Below are 25,675 nucleotides of genomic sequence, written 5' to 3' on the forward strand. Positions count from 1 at the left end.
TCCTACCAGTTGCATTTGCTTCTTGATCAAAACTATTAATCGTATTTTGAGATGGAAGAGGACACGCGTTCTGGGGACCACTCCTGCGTCCCCTGCGTCCCCTACCCCTAGGAGCTTGTCGACCACCTCTACCTCTGGTGCTAAAAGCGCCATTTGCGCGCTGTAACAGAATAGGACAACTATACTTGAAATGACCCTCTTCCTTGCAATATGAACATTGATTAGGGCCTACAGAAACGCGCAGTTGAGAATACTCGTACCTTTGCACGTTTCTCTGAAACTGTGGCGGTTGCTGATAATTACTCTGGCCACCACGTGGCTGGTAAGCTTGCTGTAAAAGGACCTTCGTTTTTAATTCTTTCGTTTTCTTGTCTGATTTATCTTTCTCATCCTTCTCTCTATTTTCGTAATACTGTGCAGTAGCCAGTATTTGCGCTGATGAGGAAACAGCCCAAGAACTCTCTGAATCTATTAACTTCTTACACAATTCAGGAAGCAAATTATGCACAAATTTATCAACAAATAATCGTTGACCACCTTCAGTACTCATATCTTGACCACTGTGGTCAATAAATGTTTCTTCAAACAGCATTAAAGTCTTCATGTAAGCAATAATTCTACCAGGGAGTTCTGCTACTAAGGGCTCAGGTTTCGCACCACCAACTTGTCTAGTATCTGCAGCAATGATATTAGCCCATGTGCCACCTAGTTCTGCATCGTGATCTACATTACGAATTGATCCCCACAAAGGCTGTGGAACAACATTTCCAAACAACATATCTATGTCGGCTAGATTCATGATACATGATCCTGCCGTCTCTGACAGCTCCTTATAATATCCTGCAGGGTTTTTACGGGGATCAGGCAATGTCTGTTTAAGCGCTATTACTTCAGATCGTTTCCACGGGACATGTACCCAAACACGCTGAGAATGTGAGCTTGTGTCTCTACCATGATCTTCCAATTCCTCACAGAGGAATTCACACATTTTCTCAAACACATACCTCTGTTTTGGGGCTTCCCATTGGTGAAAAACATTAACAACTGACTCTACATCATAGAGTGAAGAAAAAACAATCCACCTACGTGCCATATGCTCTAATACCTCTTTCTCTCCAGAATCAGGCAGCTGACTACGCAACTGCTTACGCTGTGAACCAGGGGTCATACTAGATGACCCAAAGAGAGGCGACATTAAACTAGTGACTACACTAGCTATTCGTTGTCGTGCAGAAGGAGAAGTTGAGGCAAGAACGAGGGGAAAGACAGAGGGAAGAAAAACGGGTGCAGATACAGGTACAGTGGTAGTATCAGGAAGAGCGCCAAGGGAGGCAGCTGATGTACTAGGCAAAGTCGCAGGAAGCGCAGAAGAGACAGGTAGCGAACTTGGCGGCCCTTGAGAGGGCTGCACCATAGGAGTTGGAGCCAGTTGAGGAGGAGCTGGCGGCTGCAGTAAGGCTTGCGGCACATTAACTGGAGGCTGTGCATTCAAGGGTTGTGGAGGTGCTGTAGCACTCTGCGCATACGGAGGTGGCGAACTCAGCAGATGTGACATTAGGGGATCTTTCTCCTTTTCTTCTAACACATTCTGTTGAAGGTGCGGTAAAACTGGGTAACATTTATCGATCCCTAGTTTACGCTGTCTATGTAACTGCTCATTCATTTGTTCCTCCTCATTATCTTTAAATTGTACAGCTGCTTGCATAACCGACATACCTCTCTCTCTTTTGTTTTTCTTCGCTAACTTGATTTCCTTCTGTTTGGCTTCCTTTCGCCATAGGCGGAAAGAGTCAAACATCGCCGGCCGGGCTTCCTTTTTAAATAGTTTAACTTCCAAATTGTCTAAGATATCTTTATCGAAACTACCATTTTGGGGCCATTTTTAAACACCGTCCTTTCTGGTGTAACGGATCCATACTTCATTATATGCAATGGGGCCCACGCCATGTTTTACATAAAGCTCATAAGTTGGAGTTCCAATTGGAGGAACCGGACACGAATCCTCTAATTGGGAATCCCTTTTAGGCATCTTTGCTCACTAGTCTAGTTTCAAACTTCAAAGGACTATCAAAACGCGATAGTCTCGTGAATACACGAGTCCTTCGGCTTTGGCGCTTGCAAGCTCCAAATCAAAGCGGTCCCGAAGGGATACCAAAACTAAGAACCAAACTAAGAATTAGGAGGCGCTCCACTTATACTTAACTGAGGTATCGATGACGTCACCAGAAGACTCGGTTAATCGTTTCGCTCTACCAAATTATCAAGGGTCCAAAACAGGGCGATAGTCAGGGCAGCAGTCCTTCGTAGCCGTCAGCAAGCGGGGAACCTCGCAGCAAAGACTTTCGGACCACGTCGACATGCAGGGGTCGATGTAGTGGCGGCCTTCCTCCAGAATTTCCACTCAAAGCTCCTCACGAACCTCTGGCTTGGACCAGTACCGCTGAAATCGCCCAACGTTGGGCGCCAACTGAAGTACTGGGTTATTTAGGAACCCAGCGGTGCCAGGGGTAGCACCTTATGACTTCGAGTTCTTCCTGTCTTGGACCACAGAAACACAGAGTCTTGCGGTGGGGTCAAAGATCGTTTTATTATTGACTGCAGCCAGTAACAGCAATCCTAGAAGTACACACGGGTATGTTCTCAGGAGACTGCTCAACATTACAAAACCAGTCTTCTCTTTATATACAAAATATCATGCTTCAGGCACACATTCCTCGTTTTACGATATGGTCATTCATGTGTATTCATTACAAACGAAAAGGCAGAGTCATGATGCCCATCCCACATTCCAGTTCAGCCAGCCCACAATTATTTACCCAGCGAGGCTCAGATCCCTCATCAGATATCAGCAGACCCCAATAAACACGGGCACCTCCTGTTGGTAAAACAAGCCATAAAGCAGGAAGAGTCAGGTGTGAAAGAGATTAGCCGGAGGCTTGTGTGGGATGAAAAGGCTTTATGGTGTGTCAAACCCTGATGCTAATCACAGGTGGCCGTAGGAAGGGAAGCTCGTGAGACCGGACTGACCTTGGGCAGTGGAGCCAGTTAGCATAGGTCACAGAGAAGTCAATAGAAGTCACATGTGTTCTGAAGGCCTGTGCCTGTCCCTAATGTGCAGCCTATGTGAGGGCAACCATAAGATGGCTACCGCTCTAAAATGGAACCCACGAAGTCAATGTGTAATATCGTATACAAAGTAAATTTATCGATGACACGTTATGCAAAACACTTGTACATACCGCATTGGCCACTGATACCGAAATAGGCAGGGTAGGGCCATGCCTCCTACGTGGTCCCAAATTTTAAAGTACCACACCATAGAAAGCGACCCTTGCTCAAGGGGTCTCTTCCTTTCAAGAAAAAATACATCCCTGGTGTCTAGTGGGGGCATTCCTGCTGCTGTGCGCGATCATGCAGCAGGAATGCCCTGCATTGAGACATCAGGGGAGAGGAAACACTCTTTCCTCTCCCATGATGCCTCAATGCCTGCTGATCTGCCCTGCCCCACCGGAGCACAGAAACGTACCTGCTTCTCACCTGGATATTTCCAGGCATCCAGCGCTTGCTGATGACGTCTGCGCGCGCTTTGCGCGCTGACCTCACAGGATCGCCGAGGGGGTCGGGGTGTCGGGGGTGGCAGTGGAAGCTCTTCGGCTGCCATCCCCCTTTGTGGCACAATGTTGGGCTGCCCATGGGTGGGTGGGTCAGCGCTTCCCCCATGGGTGGGTGCCGTGAAGGAGCGGTTCCGGCATGAGCACACTCCCACCATGGCTCATGACTGAACCGCTCCGTCATGAGCACCGAAGGGCTTAATGCACTAGTAGGCTCCTGCCCCGCCATGCCCTGTAAGGCATGGTGGACACGAGAAAGGAAAATAAACTATTTCCCCGTGTACACGGAGAAAACTCCTTGCACCTTGGTTCTAAAGAAGAATAAACAAGCTTTTGCAATTCAATAGGTCTCGCCTTAGTAAAACTTTGAGCTCCTGATGTTGCAAAGACTAAATTTATTTTTTGTTTAAAAATATCCCAGTAATAGTAAATGGAATTCCAGGAATGAAGGAAAGGGTGCAGTACCAGAGGCTATTACTAGCTGTCCCTGCCGAGTTGTAAGGGGACCTCTATTAGTCAATCAGGTACTCCACCCTTAATAGAATTATAAAGTGCAAGATTCCTGGTGAGCATACATTTTCATTTGTTTATATTGGAAGTGCGATTGTTGTTAGTTTGCTTTTTGAAAATGCACCATTGTTGTTTATTTATTTTTGTTTGTGAAATAAAGCTAAATAAACAACAATAGTGCATTTTTCTAACGCAAGCTAACGAAACTGTCATTTCTATTAAAAACCGAAATGGAAACTTATGCTCAGTTGTAATATATATATTTATATGTGCATTAAGGGTGCAGTACTTTACAACTCCACAGGGGCACCTAATAACAGCCTGTGCTTTTGCACTTTTCGTTTTAGACCTAATAGGGAAATAGAATTATGCAGTGTCGTAAATATTTTTACAAAAAACAAACACTAGCATTAGAAATGGCAATAGCTAAAAGTTCACTAATGTGAGACCTATTGCATTGCAAGTGCTTTTTTCACTTTGGTTACCGATCCGTGTTGGATCGGTGACTAAAAATAAAGTAAAATGTGTGAAAGCATTAAGGGGGAACATGGTGGGAGCACCAAGTTTGAGGGTAGGAGAACGCAGAGGCACCAACGGGGGAAGGTGGAGAGAATGTGGAAGTAACTTGGTGACAGGGAAAGCAGCATGAAGGGTGGGGGTGGTGGAAGCCGTAGATAGAGCACACAGACAAGCGTAAGAGAGAGGAAGCAGATGGGTAAAAGAACAACAGTGTACGGGGTAGGCCTTAATTGGAACGAGAGCGGACAATTTTTGGGGGGAGTTTTTAGCCTTTGTAGTATGGCGCGTGCATAACTTTATATGTGTAAAGCTAAAGCGCGGCATGCCGTTAATGCTATCAAAGTGAATAAATAGAAGGTAAAGGCTGGCAGACGCCATGTTGAAGGGATTATTTCTATATAGTTACTTTTGTAGCAATCGCAGTACCCTGCGCTTTAGCTTTAAATGTGTGAAGCTAAAGAGGCGTGTTTAGCGAACGCTACAAATGTAAATAAATAGAAAAGAAAGGCAGCGGCCGCCTGCCTTTTTTTCTCAATAATTTAAACTTTTGTAGCAATCGAGCATGCCACACCTTCGCTCTAAACGTGTAAAGCTAAAGCACGGTGTGCTGTGAATGCTAATAAAATTAATACATTTTAAAAAACAAACTTAAAGCCCATATCTATTAAAATAAATATATAAAACAAAACTTAAACTTAAAGCCCACATACCTAAATAATTATTAACAAGCAGGAGCGAGGAGAAGAAGGCAGCTGCAGCGCGAAGAAAGGACTTGTCGGGGAAGTGCAGTCCGAGAGGGCTATTGTGCCTACAATTCCAGCTATGTTGAAGAAGTCATTAACAAAAGCGTGCTGAGAAAGCAAAAATAAAATGTTCCAAGTTAAGTCACATGTAAGAGGGGCTGCCCTATGGAAGGTTACAACTGAAGAGAAGGCGGTATTAAAGAGAGAGAAAGGTGGTACTATTAAAGAAATTAAGCAATGAAATACAAACAATTCTGAAAGGCACTGAAATGAGCCAATAAAATACATAGGTGGAACATGGGTGGAGTTTAAAGCCCCTATCCTGAATACAGCATGTCTCGAAGAAACCGCGCATGCGCTGCCTACGTGAGACCTAGAAATGTTGAGTTTGCCACAGCATGTTTGTATCCTACTCAACCTTCTGTTTTGATTAAAGTCTTTCCGCTGCAATTGCAGAAGCACTTTTGCGAAAAACTGCCTCCTACTAAGTGGGCAGACCTTTGCTTGGAAGGCAAAGGGGAGGACTTTCACCAACCCAGCAGGCTTGTGGACTGTCTCTCAGTGCTTAAATGTCTTTGTATCAAAAGGGAGCAAGTGCCCCTTAAAGCGTCAAACTCTGTGGCCTAGGAAGTAGTAGTTTCGAGTAATTTGTACTGAAGCCCTAAAGACTGCAGTGCTGTAATAGAGAACACCACCTGCGGATTATGTAAGAATTCTGTCAGTGCCAGATATAATTAAGAATGTCTGGGGATAGGCAGCATGAGAAAATAGAGGGGAAACGGTTTCCCAGCAAAACAAAGCTTCAAGGCCATAAAATACCAATCTGTCAGCGTGTCCAAACTTAGAGAGCTCATCTGTCATGGACATCTTCCTCCGGTCCTAGTTCACTCCCCTCCGTTCTGCTCTAGCATGATGTTCAGAATGGCCAGAAGGCTTATTGTCTTGGACAGGTGTGCTCGGGTAGCATGTATATTTGAAGGCTGGCAAATGGGAACAACAATTCAGCAAACAGCAGAAACACCCACACCAAGTAATTTAATGAATTCCTGCAATAATTCTTTGAATATTAGCACTATATTTGAAGCAAAGCTGATTTTCCAAAACATTGCATAAATTCAAAGTCTAGACAATCGGTGACATGAGAGTGCGGACAAAACAGTTAAAGACTTTACACTCCTGTAAAGCAGTGTCGGAAACCCCCTGGCTGGCTTTCCAAAAAGCAGCACTGTAGAAGCAGAGCAGTATTCGGACACATACAGCAATAGATACTACTTTGTGTTGAAGTTTTACATGGGCCCGGTGATCAAATCTTTTCTAGCCGACAGAAAACAAGTGGTGACCCTGGGGGAGTTCCAGTCGAAACCTTTCTTTACACCTTGCGCGGTCCCTCAGGGGTCATCACTCAGTCCCACCCTTTTTAACATTTACGTTAGCGCGCTGGCACCCGTTATAGGGTCCTATGGGTTCGGTATCACCTCCTACGCAGATGATACACAAACTGTTGTATCACTGACACCTGGGGGGGAGGCGGATTTGGAATTGCGTCTGCGGGAGTGTATGGGGGCAGTGAGCAGCTGGATGTCCGAAAACTGTCAAACTAAATTCAGACAAAACCGAGGTCATATTGTTTGGTAACACCTCTAACTTTTGGACCACTGCCTGCTGGCCCGACTCCTTGGGCTCTCTCCCAATTCCAGCCAGAAAGGTGAAAAACCTCGGTATAATACTGGACGATAATCTCACCCTGGAGCACCAAATAAAAGTATTAACATCTAAAACCTGGTACACCATCAGAATGATGAGGAAAGTGTTACCCCTGCTCCCTCGAGATAGCAGGCATATGGTGGTAAGGGCTTTGGTAACAGCTAGACTGGACTACTGTAATGGACTTTATCTGAACGCGCAGCAAAGCATACTGAACAAATTACAGATCCTGCAGAATGCGGCAGTCCGTCTACTTACAGGCTCCTCCAGATTTTCCTCAGTTACTTTGGAAAGAAGAACACTTCATTGGCTCCCTATCAAAAGCCGTATACGTTTTAAGGCGCTGTCCATGGCATTTAAGGCCTTGCATGGACTAGGCCCAGAATTTTTAAAGCAGCGTATACAATGGTACGTCCCGGGAAGAAGCCTACGATCAAAAGGAACAAAACAGGCTCAAGTTTCTCGTATCAGGAAGGCCCGTTGGGGAGGTAGAAGTTTTGTTTACGGAGCCGTTAAGGCTTGGAATGAGCTACCACTCTACCTTAGAACCTTGCCTGACCTGATGTCCTTCAGAAAGGAACTTAAGACCTGGTTCTTCCGGTATGACTAGCCTCTCATCCCATGTCGCTTGCAATTCACAGGCTTGTCCCCTCAGGACTTCTAAACAGCGCCAGGACACCTCCGAGTATTTGTCGCGCTTTAAAAGTGTCAATAACATAACATACAGCCTTTTATAGCTAATGAATTGGCAATCTTTCTCTTTGATCAAATGGGTAGACTTTAATGTATTCATTCTCGTTGCTGCAAGCTCCACTGTTTTGGCTATTTGTACATAAGAATCAGATGTTTGCCTTCTCTTCTGGTCTCTGCACACCTGTTGAGAGTTACAAAGTCCATAGCCAAGGCTTCTGTCCACATCAAAAATGTATAAGCTTATACATATCAGGTAAGGTTTCTATCCGCAATCTGATAACTAGGTAAAGACAACTGTCGTAATATTTCTTGCTTCCTGTGAAACGTCTTGGCAGCATTTATGCTAGCAAAACTTACATTTAAGTGCACACATTTGCACACAGCATCAAGTAAGCTAAGCTAACCTTCACATGACTGAAATTCTTGCACAGACTAAACCCTGCATAGTACACATTTTGAACATGTTGACTTGAAGCTTGTCCCCTCTTGTCTTTTCCATGCATTTGTAAACTGTTCTTTCAAATTGGGAATAGGAGAGTGTCAAACCCAAGAAACATAAATACTCCACTCCTCCCCTAGTCCTAGACTCCCTTTTGTTACCGCTGCTGGTCTTATTAATGACCAGCTCTACAACCGGATCCAACACATTGTGCATTATGAGCGGCTGAAGCAAGTTGTTCACAGGCATGTAGTATCCACTGTGAAAAACTTTAAATATTACAACTCTTAGCGGAAGTGTTTAGTTCCACTATCAGAACACTGTCACAGGAAAGTACAATACATTGTTACAATTAATCAGTCCTATTGATTGAGTAACTCTTAAATTTGTATTTTGGTTTGCAGAGAAGGGCAGGCAATTATCTTTGTCATTGACAGCAGTGACAGGCTAAGAATGGTTGTGGCCAAAGAAGAACTTGATACCCTCCTTAACCATGCAGGTGAGATTGTTTGATTATCCTTGGTTTAGTGATTAGACTATAATTAATCTTAAAAATTAGATGCTGGGTGTCAGTGAATTGGGCTAAACGTCAATTGATAGAAATGTATTTAGTTCACATGTTGCCCTTTTTATCTGGAGTGACTGCAGCCGAGTCCCTTGCCAGCTAAAGACGCACAAGATTCGCTCTTTAAACGCAAAGTGGGGAGACTGTAATGACAAAATATGTATCTCAATTTCTGCATCTTACAAAATGTAAGAATAGACACTTAAGCTTCTATTGCCAGGAAATGGATGCCAACTTCCCTTCTAAGCACGGATTTCCAGTGCGTGCCTTACACTTAAGAGGCAAGAAATAATCTCACAAAAGTCATGGTGAGGCAACATTTCTTAACTGTTGTTTTAATGTACCTGACAAAGAAATGAGGCTCAAGTTTGGATTGCTAAATCTAAGTTTGTAATTGTTTTCATAGGGGATAATTTGTTTCTACACAGTTCCCTAAGAAATGTCTTCAACATATTGTCTTCTTGGGCGCTGACATCTTCTCAGTGCCCCGATTTAAGAACATATTCAAAGTCTTCTTCTATTGTCTCATAACAAAGATAAACATTTCCTTTTCTTGCCTAAGTCTTAGTAAGTATGTCCATTGTCCAGTCATAACCACCTAGACCTCCTTGACTCCTAATGCAGTATGTTACAGTGCGTACAGATTTTAGAGGCCAGTGACTTGCCCCACAGATGACAAGATCAAATTAATCCCAGTCTATACACAGAGAAGTTATTAAAATGGCCCCTGAATTTTTTTAATTGTACAATCTCAGTTACTGCCCAATTTGTTCTCTAGGGTTGGCATGAAGACATATGCTCACAGTACCACACTTCCTCTTGAACACAGTGAAAGGGGCTATTATTCTCAGTTGAGACTCTGGCAAACTATCCATAATACACCGACCCTTTTCATCTACCTGGGCATATACCTTCCCTGAAAACACAGATATCCTACCGCACTCTGTGACCAACCACCCATTAGGCTATAAAGAATAAGCACAACTAGCCCGATGTTAAACATAGCCTGCTGTTAAGTTTGTCGGTTCATCTGATAATATCTGTGCCTGAATCCCCAGATCCTGCTCTAGTCCACCGTTTAAAAGCAGGAGGATCATACACGCCTGGTTTGTTGAAGCACACTAGGGGCCTGATTCACTGTGGTAAACTTGTACTTTAATGCAAGTTTACTGGTTTTTTTTGGTATTCACAGACTACAAGTTTAATTTTACTAATCTTAATTTTATTCCATTTGGGAGCGGTGAATACTCTTGAGTGAAGTCCTTCCTTTGTATCAGATGTCCTTGGTGAATGAGAAACTCCTATCCTTTTCTAGGGGATACTCATCAGTAGTCAAAAGCACTGAATAGTCCCGCCCACGTGCGTAGACCCCCGGAGCATAAACTAAATACCTATACATATGTATGTCTAGCTAAAACATGTACGTAGTACCTTCAAATATACATATATATATATACATGTATATATACATGTATATACATACATAAACATGCAGCCATTCAACAGGCTAGGATGCCAAGATTGCATTGGATTTTTCATTGAAAATAAAAATATGTTTATATAGCATTTCTGTAAAATAGCACATGCACTTCTCTAGTGTTCAACATAGCCTTTTATTTTCAAAGAAAAAGGCAAGTAATAGCAGACAGTTAGCCCATAGGCTGCTTAGATAAAACCACAACAGTAATAAACTGGCGCCGTGCCTTTAAGACCTCCAAGACCTTCCTGCTCCCATCATGCCCCACGGATGACAGTTAGGTCAGTTCTTTCCGGCTTCTTCTGTGAGGATCCTGGAGCATTGAGCTCTTCAGTTTTTGGCCTTTTCTACCAAGAATTGGTTTTCTGTAGAGTATTTCTACTTCATTCGACGTCTTTGACTGCTGGATACCTTTTCTAACCGAGTTCTGACCAATTTAAAAATACTTACTGTCAGAAATGACAGCATTATTTAATAAATGTCCTTCTAGTGGGAAGAAAATGGTAAAATCAGACCCACACCTTGCCTGTATTGTGTGTTTACCATCTTCACACAATCCTGACAAGTGTTACTACTGCCAACATTTTTCCAGGAGGACAATTTGAGACAGAGAGAAGATCAAGCTGCATGCCTTGCCGGAGAGGGGAAAGGGATCAACAAGTGGCCTTGGAGGCAGCCATGCTTTCAAACAGCCCACCTCTTGTGACAAATAAGAAAGCATGGGTAGAGCAGAGCAGAGAAGAGACATCACTCTGCCTTACCGTCAATGAGAAAGAGATCACCGTCAAGGAAAGTACCTGACTGTTCACCTTCAGCGTCACGATCAATGTCAGAGAAACCTAGACAGCATGCATCGATGTCTAAGGGAAAGTTGCAGTTGAGGCAATCAGCGCCGATGCCTACGAAAGGCAAGTCGACATCGAGACCCCTTTCTGGAGCAATGCTCAGAGGACGTAAGACCTGCAAAGTGCAATTCGACGCTCAAAAGCGGACTTGGGTCAACATCAGGAAAGTCGCCTCATCACCACTCGGCGACTACGCTGCAGCGGTCGGCGTCAAGAACTCCACCGCTGTTGGAACATAGACGGTCGGTGTCGAGCGCATCGCCGTCGGGCGAGCACATGTCGACACCGATGTTGCCACCTTTAGGTCGCTGTTCATCATCGAGAGGCACGAAGTCTAGACCTACCTCTCCACACCTCTCACCGGTATCGAAGAAGCAGCGAATGGCTCTTTCGCCTTCGAAAAATTCCACGACAGTGGCGACCATCAAGGCGCCGAGGCTCCCCTCATCGTCGACGGAGGCACATGGACGATGGAGATCGATGTCAAAATCCAGACGTCAAGAGAAACATCATCTTCTCCAAATATCAGAATCGTACAAATCACACCGGAGGGCTCTCTGGCTCCGAAAAAAGCCTCCTGTTAACCTGTCTCCACGGTGGTTGCAGAGTGTCAAACATTAGTGAGTCCCACAAAGAAGTCCAGGATCAGACTTCTCACAAACTTACACTCGTTCCCGCGTTTCTGCTGGTCCCCCACCCACGATGACAGCTGGAAGATCTCCACACAGATCTCCAAGGAGAACGAGATCTCTTTCTACACAAAGATCTTGAACCAGAACACCTCTCAGACGATCTAGATCCCACCTCTCTTGCTCTACCAGATCACAAAGACCGAGATCACCTTCTTGGTCTATAGCGTCCTCTTGATCTTCTGTTCGGGACATCACCAACAGTATCTCCTATCCCGCCAGTTAGAGTGTCTCCAGTGGATGACGTGACCACCTTCAATTAAGTCCCAAGCAGGGGTGCCAATAAGCTGAACATTGAAGTGCCTACGCCGGCTACCTCTTTATCAGTAATATTTGAGACAGTCCGTCACAGGTCCTCAGCAAGGCCTCTGCTCCCTCTGGTTCTGGGGCTGCTTGAATCAGCTCTACAAACTTTTTGAGTCCGGCCACGGTAGGGTCGGCTCCACCACACATTATTAAAAAGTACAAAGCTCCTGACCAGGACCCTCTGATTCTTAGAACAGATCCACCTCCGGATTCTGTAATAGTGGCAGCAGCTAATATGGCGCATCCAGGGACTGCCTCCTCTTCAGTCCCACCTGAGAAGGAAAGCAAACATATGGACTCTCTAGGGAAGATGTGCAACACTTCTACTTCTTATATGAAGGTGGCTAGTGCCTCCGCGCTCCTAGGGAGATACGACAGGGCGCTGTGGGACTCTCTTGCAAGGTTCACCAATAAGCTGCCCAAAGAAGACCAACAAGACTGCCAAGAGATCTTACAGGAAGGTAGCCTTGTGGCAAACCAGGTGATCAGCGTGGCGGCTGACGCTTCCAATCTTGCAGCACATGGGTACTCCCACGGCATCTGTACCAGGCGCTCAGCCTGGCTGCGGCTTACAGGTTTCAAGCCTGAAGCGAAGCGCAGGATCATAAACCTCCCCTTCAGCGCAACTCCCTGTTCGGCACCCATGCCGATGATGAGATGTTCAAAATCAAATCCGAATTGGACACCCTGAAGGCAGTCGGCCTTTCAAAACGTAAAGAATTCAGGTGCAGATAACGGCCTTATGATCACCGGCATGTCCAGCAGAGGGTTCAAACCCCTCACTGGTCATCACAACAGCAACAATCCAGGTTGCAAAAAGACGCTATAGAGGAAGTTCCTGTATCGCAAAATCAATAAGGAATTTATTCCTGTTACTTCCTAGTTGTAAATAAAGGTCCAACTCGGGAGTACAGACCCATACTTCATTTAAGGCGCTTAAACAAATTCATCTGCAAAGAAAGATTTTGGATGCTAGCACTGCACCACATTTTTCCTCAACTCCATCAAGGGGACTGGATGTGCTCCATAGATCTTCAGGACGTATACTTTCATGTTCCAGTTTCCATAAAGCATCAAAAATGCCTTTGTTGGGAGGAGCCTAGCGCTTGACCAAGATGGCCGCGTGAGCTTAGAGCTCCCGAGACCCTCGCGCCCTCCGTCGACTATCCTGTCTCTAATCCTGACGGTATGCATGGCATCGTGTTGCTGAGTTGTCAGGGAGGCGATTGATACTATCCGCGGTCGGATCGCCCATCGGGAACCGGACTTACGACGGGCGAAAGATTGCGGCCTAACTCCCGGAGATGCCAGGGGCTAGAGTTGGCAGGATGCCCGACTCCTAGTTGATCAACAACGGCCTGGTGAGGTGTGAACTGTCGGACGGAGGCCCTCGCTCTTTCACTTTCGGTTTCGTTCCCTTTGTCTGCCCGGACACTGTAGAGCTCTGGGTGGCTTTATAACCCCAGGGACGCTCGGCGGGCTACTCTGGCAGCACAAGGCGGACCTGCTCACTCCTTATTCCTCTCTCTGAGAGGGAGCGGTCTTCACTGCATTGGACTGCCTGGAGTCCATTATGTCGGGCAAGGCAGAAGGGGATCGGTTGAAGACTAAGTCCACCAGGCGGGGAACGTATTCCCAAGTCAACAGTATGGACCGCTACGCCCTCCTGAAAACATCGCCGAGTGGACCGAGCCAGGCGCCGGATGCCCAGAAGGAGGACTCGCCTGGGACACCGGAGCTATCCCTGCAGGATGTCATGGGCGCGCTTGACGGGATGCAGACCTCGATGGGGAGGCAATTCGAGGCCCTGGCGCATAAGGTGGATGCCATCCTGGTGGATGTCAATTTGATCCGCTCGGACCTGGGCAAGACAAACGAACGAGTTAAGAACCTGGACCACAAGACCGCGGGCCTCGCTGATGATGTCGCGGATTTGCAGAACGAGGTCCGGAAGCTGAGGGCCGAGAGTGACCTCGCCGCCCGCCGGCTGGAGGACTTCGAGAGCCGGTCCAGGCGCAATAACGTGCGCGTCATCGGGGTCCCGGAGTCCTCGGATGAGGCTTCGACGGACCTGCTTGTGGAAGATTTGGTCCTCAATCATCTTAAGCCTAAGGGCCTTGGGAAGTTTTTTGCGGTGGAAAGGGCCCATAGGATGCCGGGCGGGCGGCCCAAGGCGGGTGCCCCGCCGCGGCCGATTGTCGCCCGGCTCTTTCACTTTCGAGATCGGGACGCTATCCTGCAAGCTTCGAGGGTGACGGGCCCAGTCCCCTTCCAGAATGCGTCGGTGAATTTTTATCCGGACTTCACCCAGCATGTGCAGAGACAGAGGCAGAGCTTCCTGGGGGTGAAGCGGAGACTTCGGGAACTGGACCTGAAGTATGCCATGCTTTTCCCCGCCAGACTACGGGTGGTGCATGAAGATCGGACATTCTTTTTTGACTCTCCTGTTATGGCCGACGAATGGCTGGACGCTCTGCCCCGGCGACGGACCGGGGACGACACAGCCGAGCATGGAGACAGTGGCCGGAATGGACAGGGCTGATATCTCAAAGCCGACCTGACTTGATTTAACCATACTTGAAGATTTGAACAGAGTGCAGTAACTGTGGAGGGTTGCGGGAGGACGAGGGGTGCTCTTTTCCTCCCTTAGGGTACTTTTTGTAGATTTTTGTTTTTGTAGGGCGACAGGCACACTGCAAGTTGGGGGGGCTTTTTAAGCTGCAGCAGGGGTGCAGGGTGGGGGGAGTTTTTGGGATTTTGAGTTTGTTGTTGGGGGGTTTATTTCTGCAAGGCATGATGATTATCCTCAGGGCTGTTCCATGGTGGCGCCTCGGGTGTGGGGTGGGCCTCTTTCCGTTTGAGGATGGGGGGTAGAGGCTTAAGTGTTATAAGCTGGAATGTTAATGGTTTGGGGGATCGCATCAAGAGGGGGATTGTGTTGCAATTTTTGAAACGCTCAATGCCAGACGTTGTCCTGCTGCAGGAGACGCATCTCATAGGCAATACGTGCTATGCCCTGAATAGGAAGGGGTATAAATTCATTGCACACTCGGGATTCTCTTCTGGGTCCAGGGGTGTGGGCATCCTCGTTAGAGCATCGCTGCCTTTTGAGGTGGACTCCACCATTGTTGACGATAGGGGGAGGTTTGTGGCGGTGGCGGGGCGGTGGGAAGGAAGGACTTTGGTTTTGGTTTCAGTTTATGTCCCGCCGGCCCTGCAGGCCTCCACATTTGCTGAACTGGGCAGGGCTTTGCTGACTCTCCCGGGGGGAATGCTGGTAGTGGGAGGGGATTTCAACGCTGTGGGTTCCGGACTGTTGGATAGATACCCGCCCAGGGACACAGGGGGGGCTCAGAAATGGCTTCCAGACTTCCTGGATACATTTGGTCTGATAGATTGCTGGAGGCTCCGGCACCCCACACAGAGTCAATACACGTTTCACTCCGGGGCGCATGGTAGCCTCTCCAGGATTGACTACCTGCTCACTCTGGCCGCACATGCCTCGTTGATATCCGAGGCGAGGCACATGGCACGCGGTATCTCTGATCACTCGCCAGTGTGGATCCGGCTGGATCTAGGTCGGGAGGGAGGAGGGAGGGTGGCCCCCATCAACCCATGGTATTTCCGAGACCCCAAGATGCGCAGCGCCCTGGTAAAGAAGGTAGATAATTACTTTAAGGACAATCTGGGAACCGTGGACTCGGCGGTGTCGCTGTGGGAAGCTTTTAAGACCGTGCTTCGGGGGGAAGCCCTTTCCCTTGTGGTGGCTGCCAAGAATCGGAGGGATGGCGAGGTGCGGCAGGTGGAGGAGGAGATTGCGGCCCTTGAAGGGGATATGGAGGAGGAGGTTACAGAGTCCTCATTGCATGAGCTTTGCCTGAAGCAGGCGGAGTATAGGGACCTGGTGACGAACGCCGCTAAGACCCTCAGCAGGGAACAACAGGGCCGCCTGTATGACGTTGGGGATAAGGCAGGGAAACTCCTGGCGTGGCTGGACAGGAAAGAACGGGTCAATAGAGTGGTGCCAGAGTTGATTGGAGAGGGGGGAGAGGCGATCGTGGAACCTGAGGGGATTGTGAAGTGTTTCGCGGAATATTTTCATAGGGTTTATTCCTCTGTGTCGGACAGGCCGCCCGAGGACTCGTCTGATCTCCTCCGAGATATCGAGTTGCCCTGCCTCTCTGACATAGATAGGGACGATTTGGATGGTGACATCACGGTTGACGAGGTGGCGGGGGCGATTCGCGCGTTGAACTCGGGTAAGGCCTCTGGACCGAATGGACTGCCGATCGACCTGTACAAACTGTTCCCGGATAGGGTCGCCCCTCATCTGCGCGCCATGTTTTTGGAGGCGCGGGGGGATGGGATCCTTCCATTGGACCAGCGGCTGGCGTCGATCGTGGTCATACATAAAGAGGGTAAACCCCGAGATAGATGCTCCTCCTATCGGCCCATTTCACTCCTCAACGCTGAGCCGAAAATTCTGGCCAAACTCCTGGCTACCCGTTTGATTAGGGTACTTGGCGATTTGGTCCACCCGGATCAATCTGGCTTTATCCCGCACCGAAATACAGCATTGAACCTTAGGCGTCTTCATGGCGTCATCGCCAGGGCGGGCACGCTGCGTGAACCGGCTGTTGTGGCATCTCTTGATGCCACGATGGCCTTTGACACGGTGGAGTGGGCATATTTATGGGCCGTGCTGGCCAAGTTTGGTTTCGGTCGCGGTTTTGTGAGTTGGGTTCGGTTGCTGTACGAGGGGCCACTAGCGAATATGGTGGTGAATGGACGGGCATCTACTCCGTTTCAGCTTGGTAGGGGTACCCGGCAGGGCTGCCCCCTGTCGCCTCTCTTGTTCGCCCTCGCCCTTGAACCGTTGGCTGCGTGGATACGTTGGCACCCGGATATACGGGGCCTTCGGTGGTCGTCTGATCATGAGGACCGTATTTCGCTCTATGCCGATGATATCCTGCTGTATCTTGCCTCACCTAAGAAGTCACTTATAGTGGTCTGTGACGTACTCGCATCGTTCGGTAGGAACTCGGGGCTTGTGATTAATTGGGGCAAATCGTACTTGTACGTTCTTAGTGGCGAGGTCCCACCGATCCCTAGAACGTGTTCGATACAGGTTGCCCAGCAGGGTTTTGTGTATTTGGGGATTTTTATATCCTTGGATCCTGCTGTGCGCTATGAGAGGAATCTGCTCCCCCCCTTGGCATGCTTGAGGCGAGATGTGGAAGGTTGGCGGAGGCTGCCGCTCTCCCTCGTTGGGCGTGCGGCCCTGTTTAAAATGATGTCTCTTCCCCGCTTCCTCTACGCTCTCCAGAACACCCTGGACTGGGTACCGGCTAAATACTTTCGGGAGGTCGAAGGCCTCCAAAGGACGTTGCTGTGGGATGGGCGGCCGCGAATAGCTATTTCAAAGTTGACGCTCCCATGGTACGATGGGGGCATCGCGCTCCCAGACATCCGACGGTACTATTGGGCCACGCAGCTGAGCGCGATCAACCATGGGTTTTATGGCCCTGCCCTCAGCCCTGGGTATGCCATGGATAGGTGGCTGCTGCGCGGCGGCAACTACTACAGGGCGCTGTATTCGCGGTCCTTAGACTCGTCCCTCACGGGGCCCACAGGTGTGGCGGTGCGCGTATGGAAGATGGCGACTGACTCGTTGGGCTGGAAGGATAGGATAACCCTCGCTACCCCATTGTTTGAATCGGAAAGACTGGGAAGACTCTGGCACACGAAGGGTTTTGATAAGTGGGATCTGATAGGTATATCCAAGGTGGGAGATGTACTGCATAAGGGGAGGGTGAAGTCTTTCGAGGAGTTGCAGACTGAGTTTGAGCTAGGGCCCTCAGAGTATTTCAGGTATATCCAGCTGCGTCACGCCCTCCGATCAGTCCTTGTTGAGGGTGAGAAGGTGCCGGAGTCCTCTCCCCTTGAGGACCGAGTCCTTGATGGTCATATGCCCGAGAGCACGATCTCGCTCATATATAAGAAGTTGATAAACGTCCGGGCAGACTTGCTATTGGGGCTGAGAGAACAGTGGACCAGGGATGGTCTTGAGTTGGATAATGAGGACTGGCAGTCAGCGGTTTCTTCGCCTAAGGAGGTTGCGATCCCGTCGCGTCTGAGGCTGGTGCAGCTTAAAATACTGCACCGGGTGTATGTGACGGGGCCAAGGCTGGTCCGCATGGGATTCTCGGAGGACGGCCTGTGCAGAAGGGGATGTGGTATGGTGGGCACTTTCCTGCACATCATTTGGGAATGTGGTGTCATTGTGGAGTTCTGGAGGAGAGTCCATGCAGTTATGGGGGAGGTGACGGGCATTGTGGTACAGCCGGAGGCGCGGTGCTGCCTCCTGAACGTCTGGGGGCCCACTGACCTAGATGAGGCGCAGACCCAATGGGTGACTCTGGGTAACATGGTAGCAAAAAGGGATATCGCGCGGCTATGGGGCTCCTCGGGACCCCCTACACTGACCGCGTGGAAGGAAAACATGGATTGGAGCATGTTTAGGGAGAAGACGGTCTACTGCTCTAGAGGTCGCCCCCGGAAGTGGCATGCCATCTGGGGGCGGTGGAACCAATACAGGGGGGGAATATGTCTTGCCCCGGACCTGGAACCTCCCGAGGAACAGCTTTCCCCCTGACCTACTTTCCAGCACAGCTAGGTTTTAGTAACTGTTCTGGGCCTCTGCTGTTCCCCTACTTCCTCCGTGCACAGTCTTGTACTTAGTAGACGAGTGGGGTCCGGTCTCCCCTGGGGGCCTCCGCCATGGGCTCACAATGTCCTTGCCTTGCTGGGGTTTGTTGTTAGTTTTTTCTGTGTTTATTTAAAATTGAACCTTTTGCATTATTCTTTGAACTGCATTGGGGACACATCACTGTATCTAACTTGTAATGCTGCCGAACCTTCGGGCTGTCGGCTGAATAGCTGTGTCCTGAATTTTGAAATAAAGGTTTTCAAAAAAAAAAAAATGCCTTTGTTTTTAGGTGGCGTCGAAGCACTTCCAGTACTAAGTCCTCCAGCTTGGGTTAAAATCAGCGCCCGCACTTTCTCAAAAAGCATGGCCGTAGTAGCGGCTATTCTATGCAAGCAGTAAATCTTCATCTGTCCGTATCTGTATGACTGGCTGCTGAAAAAGTCGTCACCTGGTCCGCTGTAGAGACACCTCCAATGCAGCATTCGAGTGTTGGGCTGTCTAGGTCTCCAAATCAACTACAAGAAATCTATTTTCAATCCAACACAAAAGATCCATTACCTGGGGGCTACTCTGGATACAGTAAGTGCAAGCGTGTGTACTTCGGAGGAGAGGTTATCCTCAATAACCGACAAGTGCCACACTCTTCTCCACACACACCTCTCCACGGCCACACAGGTGTCCTCTCTTTTGGGCTCATTGGCATCCTGTATCTTCATTGTCCCCAATGCCAGGCTGCAAATGCGCCTGTGAGGAAACAGCCCCGAATCCTTCCAGTAGTCCCGATCCCATCCCTGTACCTCCACCTGGGGTTCCTTTCCTCCAGGGACCGAAGTATGACGACACACTCTGGACAGAGACACCAACAGTAAAGAAGGACTATTTTTCCTCTACACAGAATGGAACCAATGCAGAGGAAGCAGTCGGCCCAAGGAGGGGCGGAGCCACGTCAGGAACATTCGTGTCAGAGCCCAGAGGAGAAACAAAAGATTGGCCAATAAAAGCAGAAGAGACAGCATTTGAGACGCACGTCATCGGACACTGGACTATGGAAGAGACAGGAAGGTGTTTCGGTGTGGAAAAGGACATTGGGGAGACGAACGCCGGAGATAAGGAACCTCCAGAGGTGTGGTGTGAATACTGGTGGATCCTAGAAGATGCATAAGAGCCGCCGCAACTCTGGAGAGTTGCAACAGTAAGTGGTACGTGACTCGGTAGAGGGGAAGGCTGTGCAAGATCTGGGGTGGCTCATTGTTCAGTTCCCTGAGACCCCGGTAGGGCAAGAAACTGAGAGTACAACGTGTTGGTGTTTTTTCTTTTTCTGTTTTATGTTTTATGTTTGCGTACCTCCCCCTCACGGTCCACATAGCAACTCCTTCACTGTGGTGTGGTGGAAGCAAATGGTGCCAGGCTGAGCACATTTACTTACCTCTCCTTTCTTTCTTTTCCCCACCCCCCTAAGTGAGACGTCTCTTGGGATCACTATCCAGGCTCGAAAGAAGAAGTGAAGAAAAGTTCTGCATACTCTTCCAGCCTCTTGAGTTAACACAAGACCAGGTCCTTAAATTCATTGTGTGAAATGTGTTGGAAGAAACGGAGAGGCTGAGTTAGAGTATTCTTGGATTGTTGTTTTGTAAAAGGGTTAGTGCTGGTGCTATGTATCTGTTTTAAGTATGAGTCCAACATGTCTGCTTTGTCAGTGTATTGATTTGCCAGTTTGTTTGTGAAATCTTGAGTAACTGGATGAGTTCCTTCTAGGCAATTTGGTTTCGAAATTCATTGGGTATTTTATAGAATTCTTTATTTGCACATTTAACATTTTGAATTCTGTCTGAATAGCACCTTTTCTTTGCTTTTTTGATAGCGGACTTGTATAATCTGTTAATTTTCTGTAGGTGAAGTTTGTCTTGTTTGTTTTTTGGTTTGTTTTGCAGCTTTCTAATTTGTAGTTTTGTCTTTTATCTCTGTATTTCTCCAAGGTGCTTGTTTTCTTTTGTTCTGTTGTGTGGTTTTGAGGGCTATCAGTGACATAAAAAACAGTATTTGTTTTCAGATCTGTACTGGGTGTTTAGTTGTGTTACTAAATTGAGTTTGTTCCATGGTCGATAGGTGGATGCATGTAAGGTGGTTTTAGTCGAGTCGCTTAGTGTTGTTTTATTGTGGAAAGCAAGCAAATAGTGGTCTGACCATGTGAATGGAGTTCTGGTTTGAAAGGTAACTAGTTTGGTATTAGCAAAAATTACATCTAGGATATGTCCAGCGATGTGTGTTTGGGTTTTTGGACAATCTGATGCAGGTTCAGTGTGCCTAGGCCATTGATTATTGTTTTTGGCTGGGTCATTTTGAGTTTGTCAAACCAAATGTTGAGGTCACCCAGAACGCATAGGTTGAAGTCTATTGTCTTCACATTTGAAACTGTGTCTAGAAGTGTGTCTGGGAATGTCGCCTTGCTAGGTGGAGGTCTGTAAAGGAGCAGGCAGTTACAGAAGGAAGACGGTGTAGGATTGCATCTGGTGAGAAGAGCCTCACAATTCTTTATGGAGATGTTGTCATGTGGATAGTAATTATGTGGTATTGAGAGTATTGTAATTACATGGAGTGGAATAGAGTGTAATTATGCAGAAGGGTATTTTGTGTTGTGGAGTTTAACTATGTTGTGTGCTGTTGAATTTTGAGGTATGATGTGGAATTCTGTGGTGTGGTTGGGATGCATTTGGTGTGTTGTATAATTGTGTTTAGTTGAAATACGTGTTTGTTGTTGAATTATGTGGTGTAGAATGGAAATGTGAACCTTTTAGGTTACTTCACAAAACTAACATCGTTTTTAAAAGTACATAAAGCAACGTGAAGTACACTTTACTACTCAAAGTACAGAGCTTTAAGGAGAATACAAATGCGATGGTGCCTAAAAACGGAATAATTTAAAATGTATATTGCCAATGGTTTGCAAGGATAAGAGGCCTATTCATTTTATTTTGCATTATTGTCACAAGCATATATAGTAAGGAGGAAGCCATTTCAAAGCTCCTACATTTTCTTAAAATTATGTGGTGTAGAATGGACATGTGAACCTTTTAGGTTACTTCACAAAACTAACATCGTTTTTAAAAGTACATAAAGCAACGTGAAGTACACTTTACTACTCAAAGTACAGAGCTTTAAGGAGAATACAAATGAGATGGTGCCTAAAAACGGAATAATTTAAAATGTATATTGCCAATGATTTGCAAGGATAAGAGACCTATTCATTTTATTTTGCATTATTGTCACAAGCATATATAGTAAGGAGGAAGCCATTTCAAAGCTCCTACATTTTCTTAAGCATGATCTTTTGCATTCTGGCGTTTTACTTTGAGTGCAATTTGGGTAACGACCCGCGCTCGCTCAAAACTTCAAAACCAAATTCAGAAGTAACAGACTATTTTACCAGCATTAGCCTCAAACACAAACGTTCTCATAAAATTACTTATTAGTAGTTTAATGTAAATGGGGACCAGACTTGGCATATGGCGGGCACTTTATGTAGCTAGGTTGGTCATTACCAGAGATGCAAGAACATAGTATGCATCATGAAAAACTGTCAGCAAAATATTAGTACATGCGCTTTTTCTAGGTTACACAGGTGAATGTTACTAGATTACACGAATATGTACGACAAAGGTAGGGTGATAAACTAAGAACAACTATAAAGGAAAGTTTCACAAAGCGTAACATTGTACTGTGAATAAATGTAGGATAATTAATTTTATAGACATACTGCGCAATGGCATCATGCCGACTGGCAAGCAAAGTCCAGTACATAATTTACCTAGTAGCAATGCGAACCTTTCAGCAGCGCTGGGATTTGTTTGTGTCTCCAACAAGACATGACGCATGTGAGCAGTGTTGTCAGGTTTTATCTTTTTTAACACTCTCTAGCCCAAAGCAAACCAAAAGTAGCCCAAATGTAGCCCCATATTGCTACTCAAAGGAAAGCGGGACTTAAGACACTGTCATGCAGGCATTAAATGAAGATTTGTGGCTGTGCCATCTTACAGAGGTGGTGGTACGCAGAATGTCGCCCTTCTAACTGCTTTTGTTGTCTCTAGTGAGTCCTCTCAGTAGCCCTTTAAAGTTTTCCAGGTCCATGCATAGTGCTGCTCCAGTCCAACGTTTTATTTTTTGGGATCGTGGGACTTGTAGTCTTGTTTATTCCACTATACAACAGGACTACAAGTCCCGGAATTTAAAACCTGGATTGGACCGCCACATCACGCGTGGACCTGGGAAATTTAGCAGCTATATCGCAGGAGGGCCAGACAATGGAGCAGTACAAAGCAGCATACCAATGATGTCATGGTGCAAGCTAGGTAAATTGTCCCTTTGACAGTTGGTACAGTTCAGCAATTATTAACTATCCGTGGGCCATTCAGGGCTTTGTGTTCTGGTGCCACTGCACCTGCTGCACCAGTGGTAGCTATGCCCCTAGAAGAGCCCCCTTTGTTATTTGCACAGCTTAGTCAAGATCAGATGGGTAACAGGCAATAATTAATTCCAGCATATTGTACTTCACCTTTTTGATTAGCCCAGAACAACAAAGTTGCTTGGGCGTTATGAAACAGAACCACTAGCTTTATTGGCAATAGTGTTTCTGTGCATTACAAGTACATGACTGTGGGAAAGAGAAAGCATTTAGCATCACAGAGAAGTCCAATTTTAATCTTCTTACCCACAGCCTTCATCTTTCAATCAGCCTGCCATTAGACTTTATGCACTTTGGAAAGTCCAATTGACTCTGAGCAGCACAGGTTCTAGCAAGACCACAAGCAGACAGTCTAACTCAAGCAAGTGAAATGGGTTTGGCAGAGGGAAATTGATACTCTGCCCACCAACACCCCCCAAAGAACCACTGATGGGCAAACCCAAAAGTGCACACATACATTTGCAAGTAAATACGCTAAAGAGACCATGCAGCAGGTAGATGTGTGCTGCCTAAAAAAATCTAAATACCATAACCCAAAAACCATCTCCGAGGCAAAGGGTGAGTGTTGGAAAAACAAATAATGCTCAGTGATGGATTAAATAGTAAAACTTCCTTGATATATTTAGCCTGCGAGGAAGGGCCAACCCTTATTTTTACATTCAGGTACCATTGCTGGGTTATCAATCCATTCTCATCTCACTTGGATTACTTCAGTACTTTCAAAAACAAGGTATATTTTCCTCTGAGAAATCCACCTAGGACCACACCAGCCTAGTGAAGAACTTTTAGTTTCTAGAACAGATATCTCAGGAAAGTGCTGGAAAACAGGTACAGTAAGGAGGAAACCTGCAGGATGAGTGCAAAAATAGTGGAGGCGTTTGCCACCTATTATGAAACCATATATGCTCCCCCCAGACCCCGAAACGGTAATTGACAGTAATGACTTTTTGCATACCCTGGACCTACAAACACTGACGCACGAAGACCAAGATGACTTAGAACTAGATTTGACGGAAGAGGGAGTAATTGGGGCACTAAGGGGACTCCAGTCAGGAAAAGCGACAGGGCTCAATGCACTCTCCCTCGAGCTATGCAGCATTGATTTTACAGCACGTCCGAACTGGAGAATGTCCGGCATCTCTTGACAGGAAGTCAGGCAGCAGCAGATCAGCAGCGGCTACGGTTACGGGCAGACTGGTCGGGTCCGGTTCGCCCACAAGCACAGCCGAGCCGGGACCGGTACCGGGTCCAGTGTATTGCGGCAGTATCGGCGACTGAAACCAGTGCGGATCCCGGCGCACTGAAAACCAGGCTGTGTCATCGCCTCCACCCCCCCCCCCCCTCCCCCCCCCCCCGCACCGCCGCCACGGCTGTCCACTAGCCTCAGGAATCGCGCAGCGAGCCAGGCGAGGCTAGTGAAGTCTGCTGAAACCGGGAGGCGGCCGGCACAATAGACAGAGAGGCGTCGGTGGTGGAGAGACGAGAGGTGAGCCGTGCAGAGCCAGTACTCCGTTCCCCCTCTCCTCCCCTTTCCCTTCCCTCCCCCTCCCCAGCAGCATCTACCCTGCGCAACCTACCTTGCATAGCCTGGCCAGCCTGCCCACCAGTTAGCCTGCCCAGGACTTCTAAGGGACTGCCCAGACAGCTGATGGAGCAGGTAAAGCAAAATGTTGTATACCTCCTCTATTTTGCAAGAAAATACTAATTATATAACCTACTTATATTATAATTTGACTAACGGTTTACTGTGTTAAATTAATCAACTATTTGCATTTTTATTAGACACCAATTACACGTGGGACTTATTGCTATTTGCATGGCAGAATAACTCTAATAACTAAATTATGTACGCATATTAATAGTAGTACATGTGGTAATAGGATATCGCATGATTTATGTTGCTTTTGTGATGTTTGCGTTCCCGTTTTGGACGTAAGGGTGAGTTTTATTGCTTTAAATGTCGCTAAAAGACTAGGAAAATACTTAAACATAAAGGGATTAGTGAGGGTTTAACATTAGAATCTTCATTTGTTTGTATTAATTTCTCTTTTGTGTTTGTTTAGCTTAAGTTGGCATTTGGGCCTACCAAATCATGGCGTCCAAAATGGAATTCAGAAGTGGCCACCGTCTTGTGAGCGCGATGCCTACTGCACAGACTCGGATGGCTCCGTAGATCTTCAGGTGACCCCAAGGCACCGTGTTCCTGGTCAAGGATAGGAACATGGAGGACTGCCAAACTTCAGTCAGTAAAATGTGGTCTAAATGAACAATTGGGACATACAAGCAAAACTTCTACAATGTTGCATAAGGGCAACATGGACAGAAGAAGTGAACCAGCAAAATCCGTGAGAACCTCACGCAATGTAAAAATCAGACGTTTCCAACTAGCCTATCATCGGCCTTCTT

At 47.1% G+C, this 25,675-nt stretch overlaps 1 protein-coding gene across 4 annotated transcripts in view; it reads left to right on the forward strand.

Moving 5' to 3' along the window:
- The window catches only part of ARL6 (ARF like GTPase 6), a 955,202-nt gene that overhangs the window by 558,331 nt on the left and 371,196 nt on the right, over nt 1-25,675 (forward strand). For all 4 annotated transcript variants that reach the window (XM_085603578.1, XM_085603577.1, XM_085603576.1 and 1 more), the window contains one exon: nt 8,624-8,718. In XM_085603578.1, the coding sequence (XP_085459704.1) occupies nt 8,624-8,718 (95 nt within the window). The remainder of the gene's footprint in view (nt 1-8,623; nt 8,719-25,675) is intronic.

The sequence above is a fragment of the Triturus cristatus genome, chromosome 1_2 (genome assembly GCF_964204655.1).
Source record: "Triturus cristatus chromosome 1_2, aTriCri1.1, whole genome shotgun sequence".
Taxonomy (NCBI): Eukaryota; Metazoa; Chordata; class Amphibia; order Caudata; family Salamandridae; genus Triturus; species Triturus cristatus.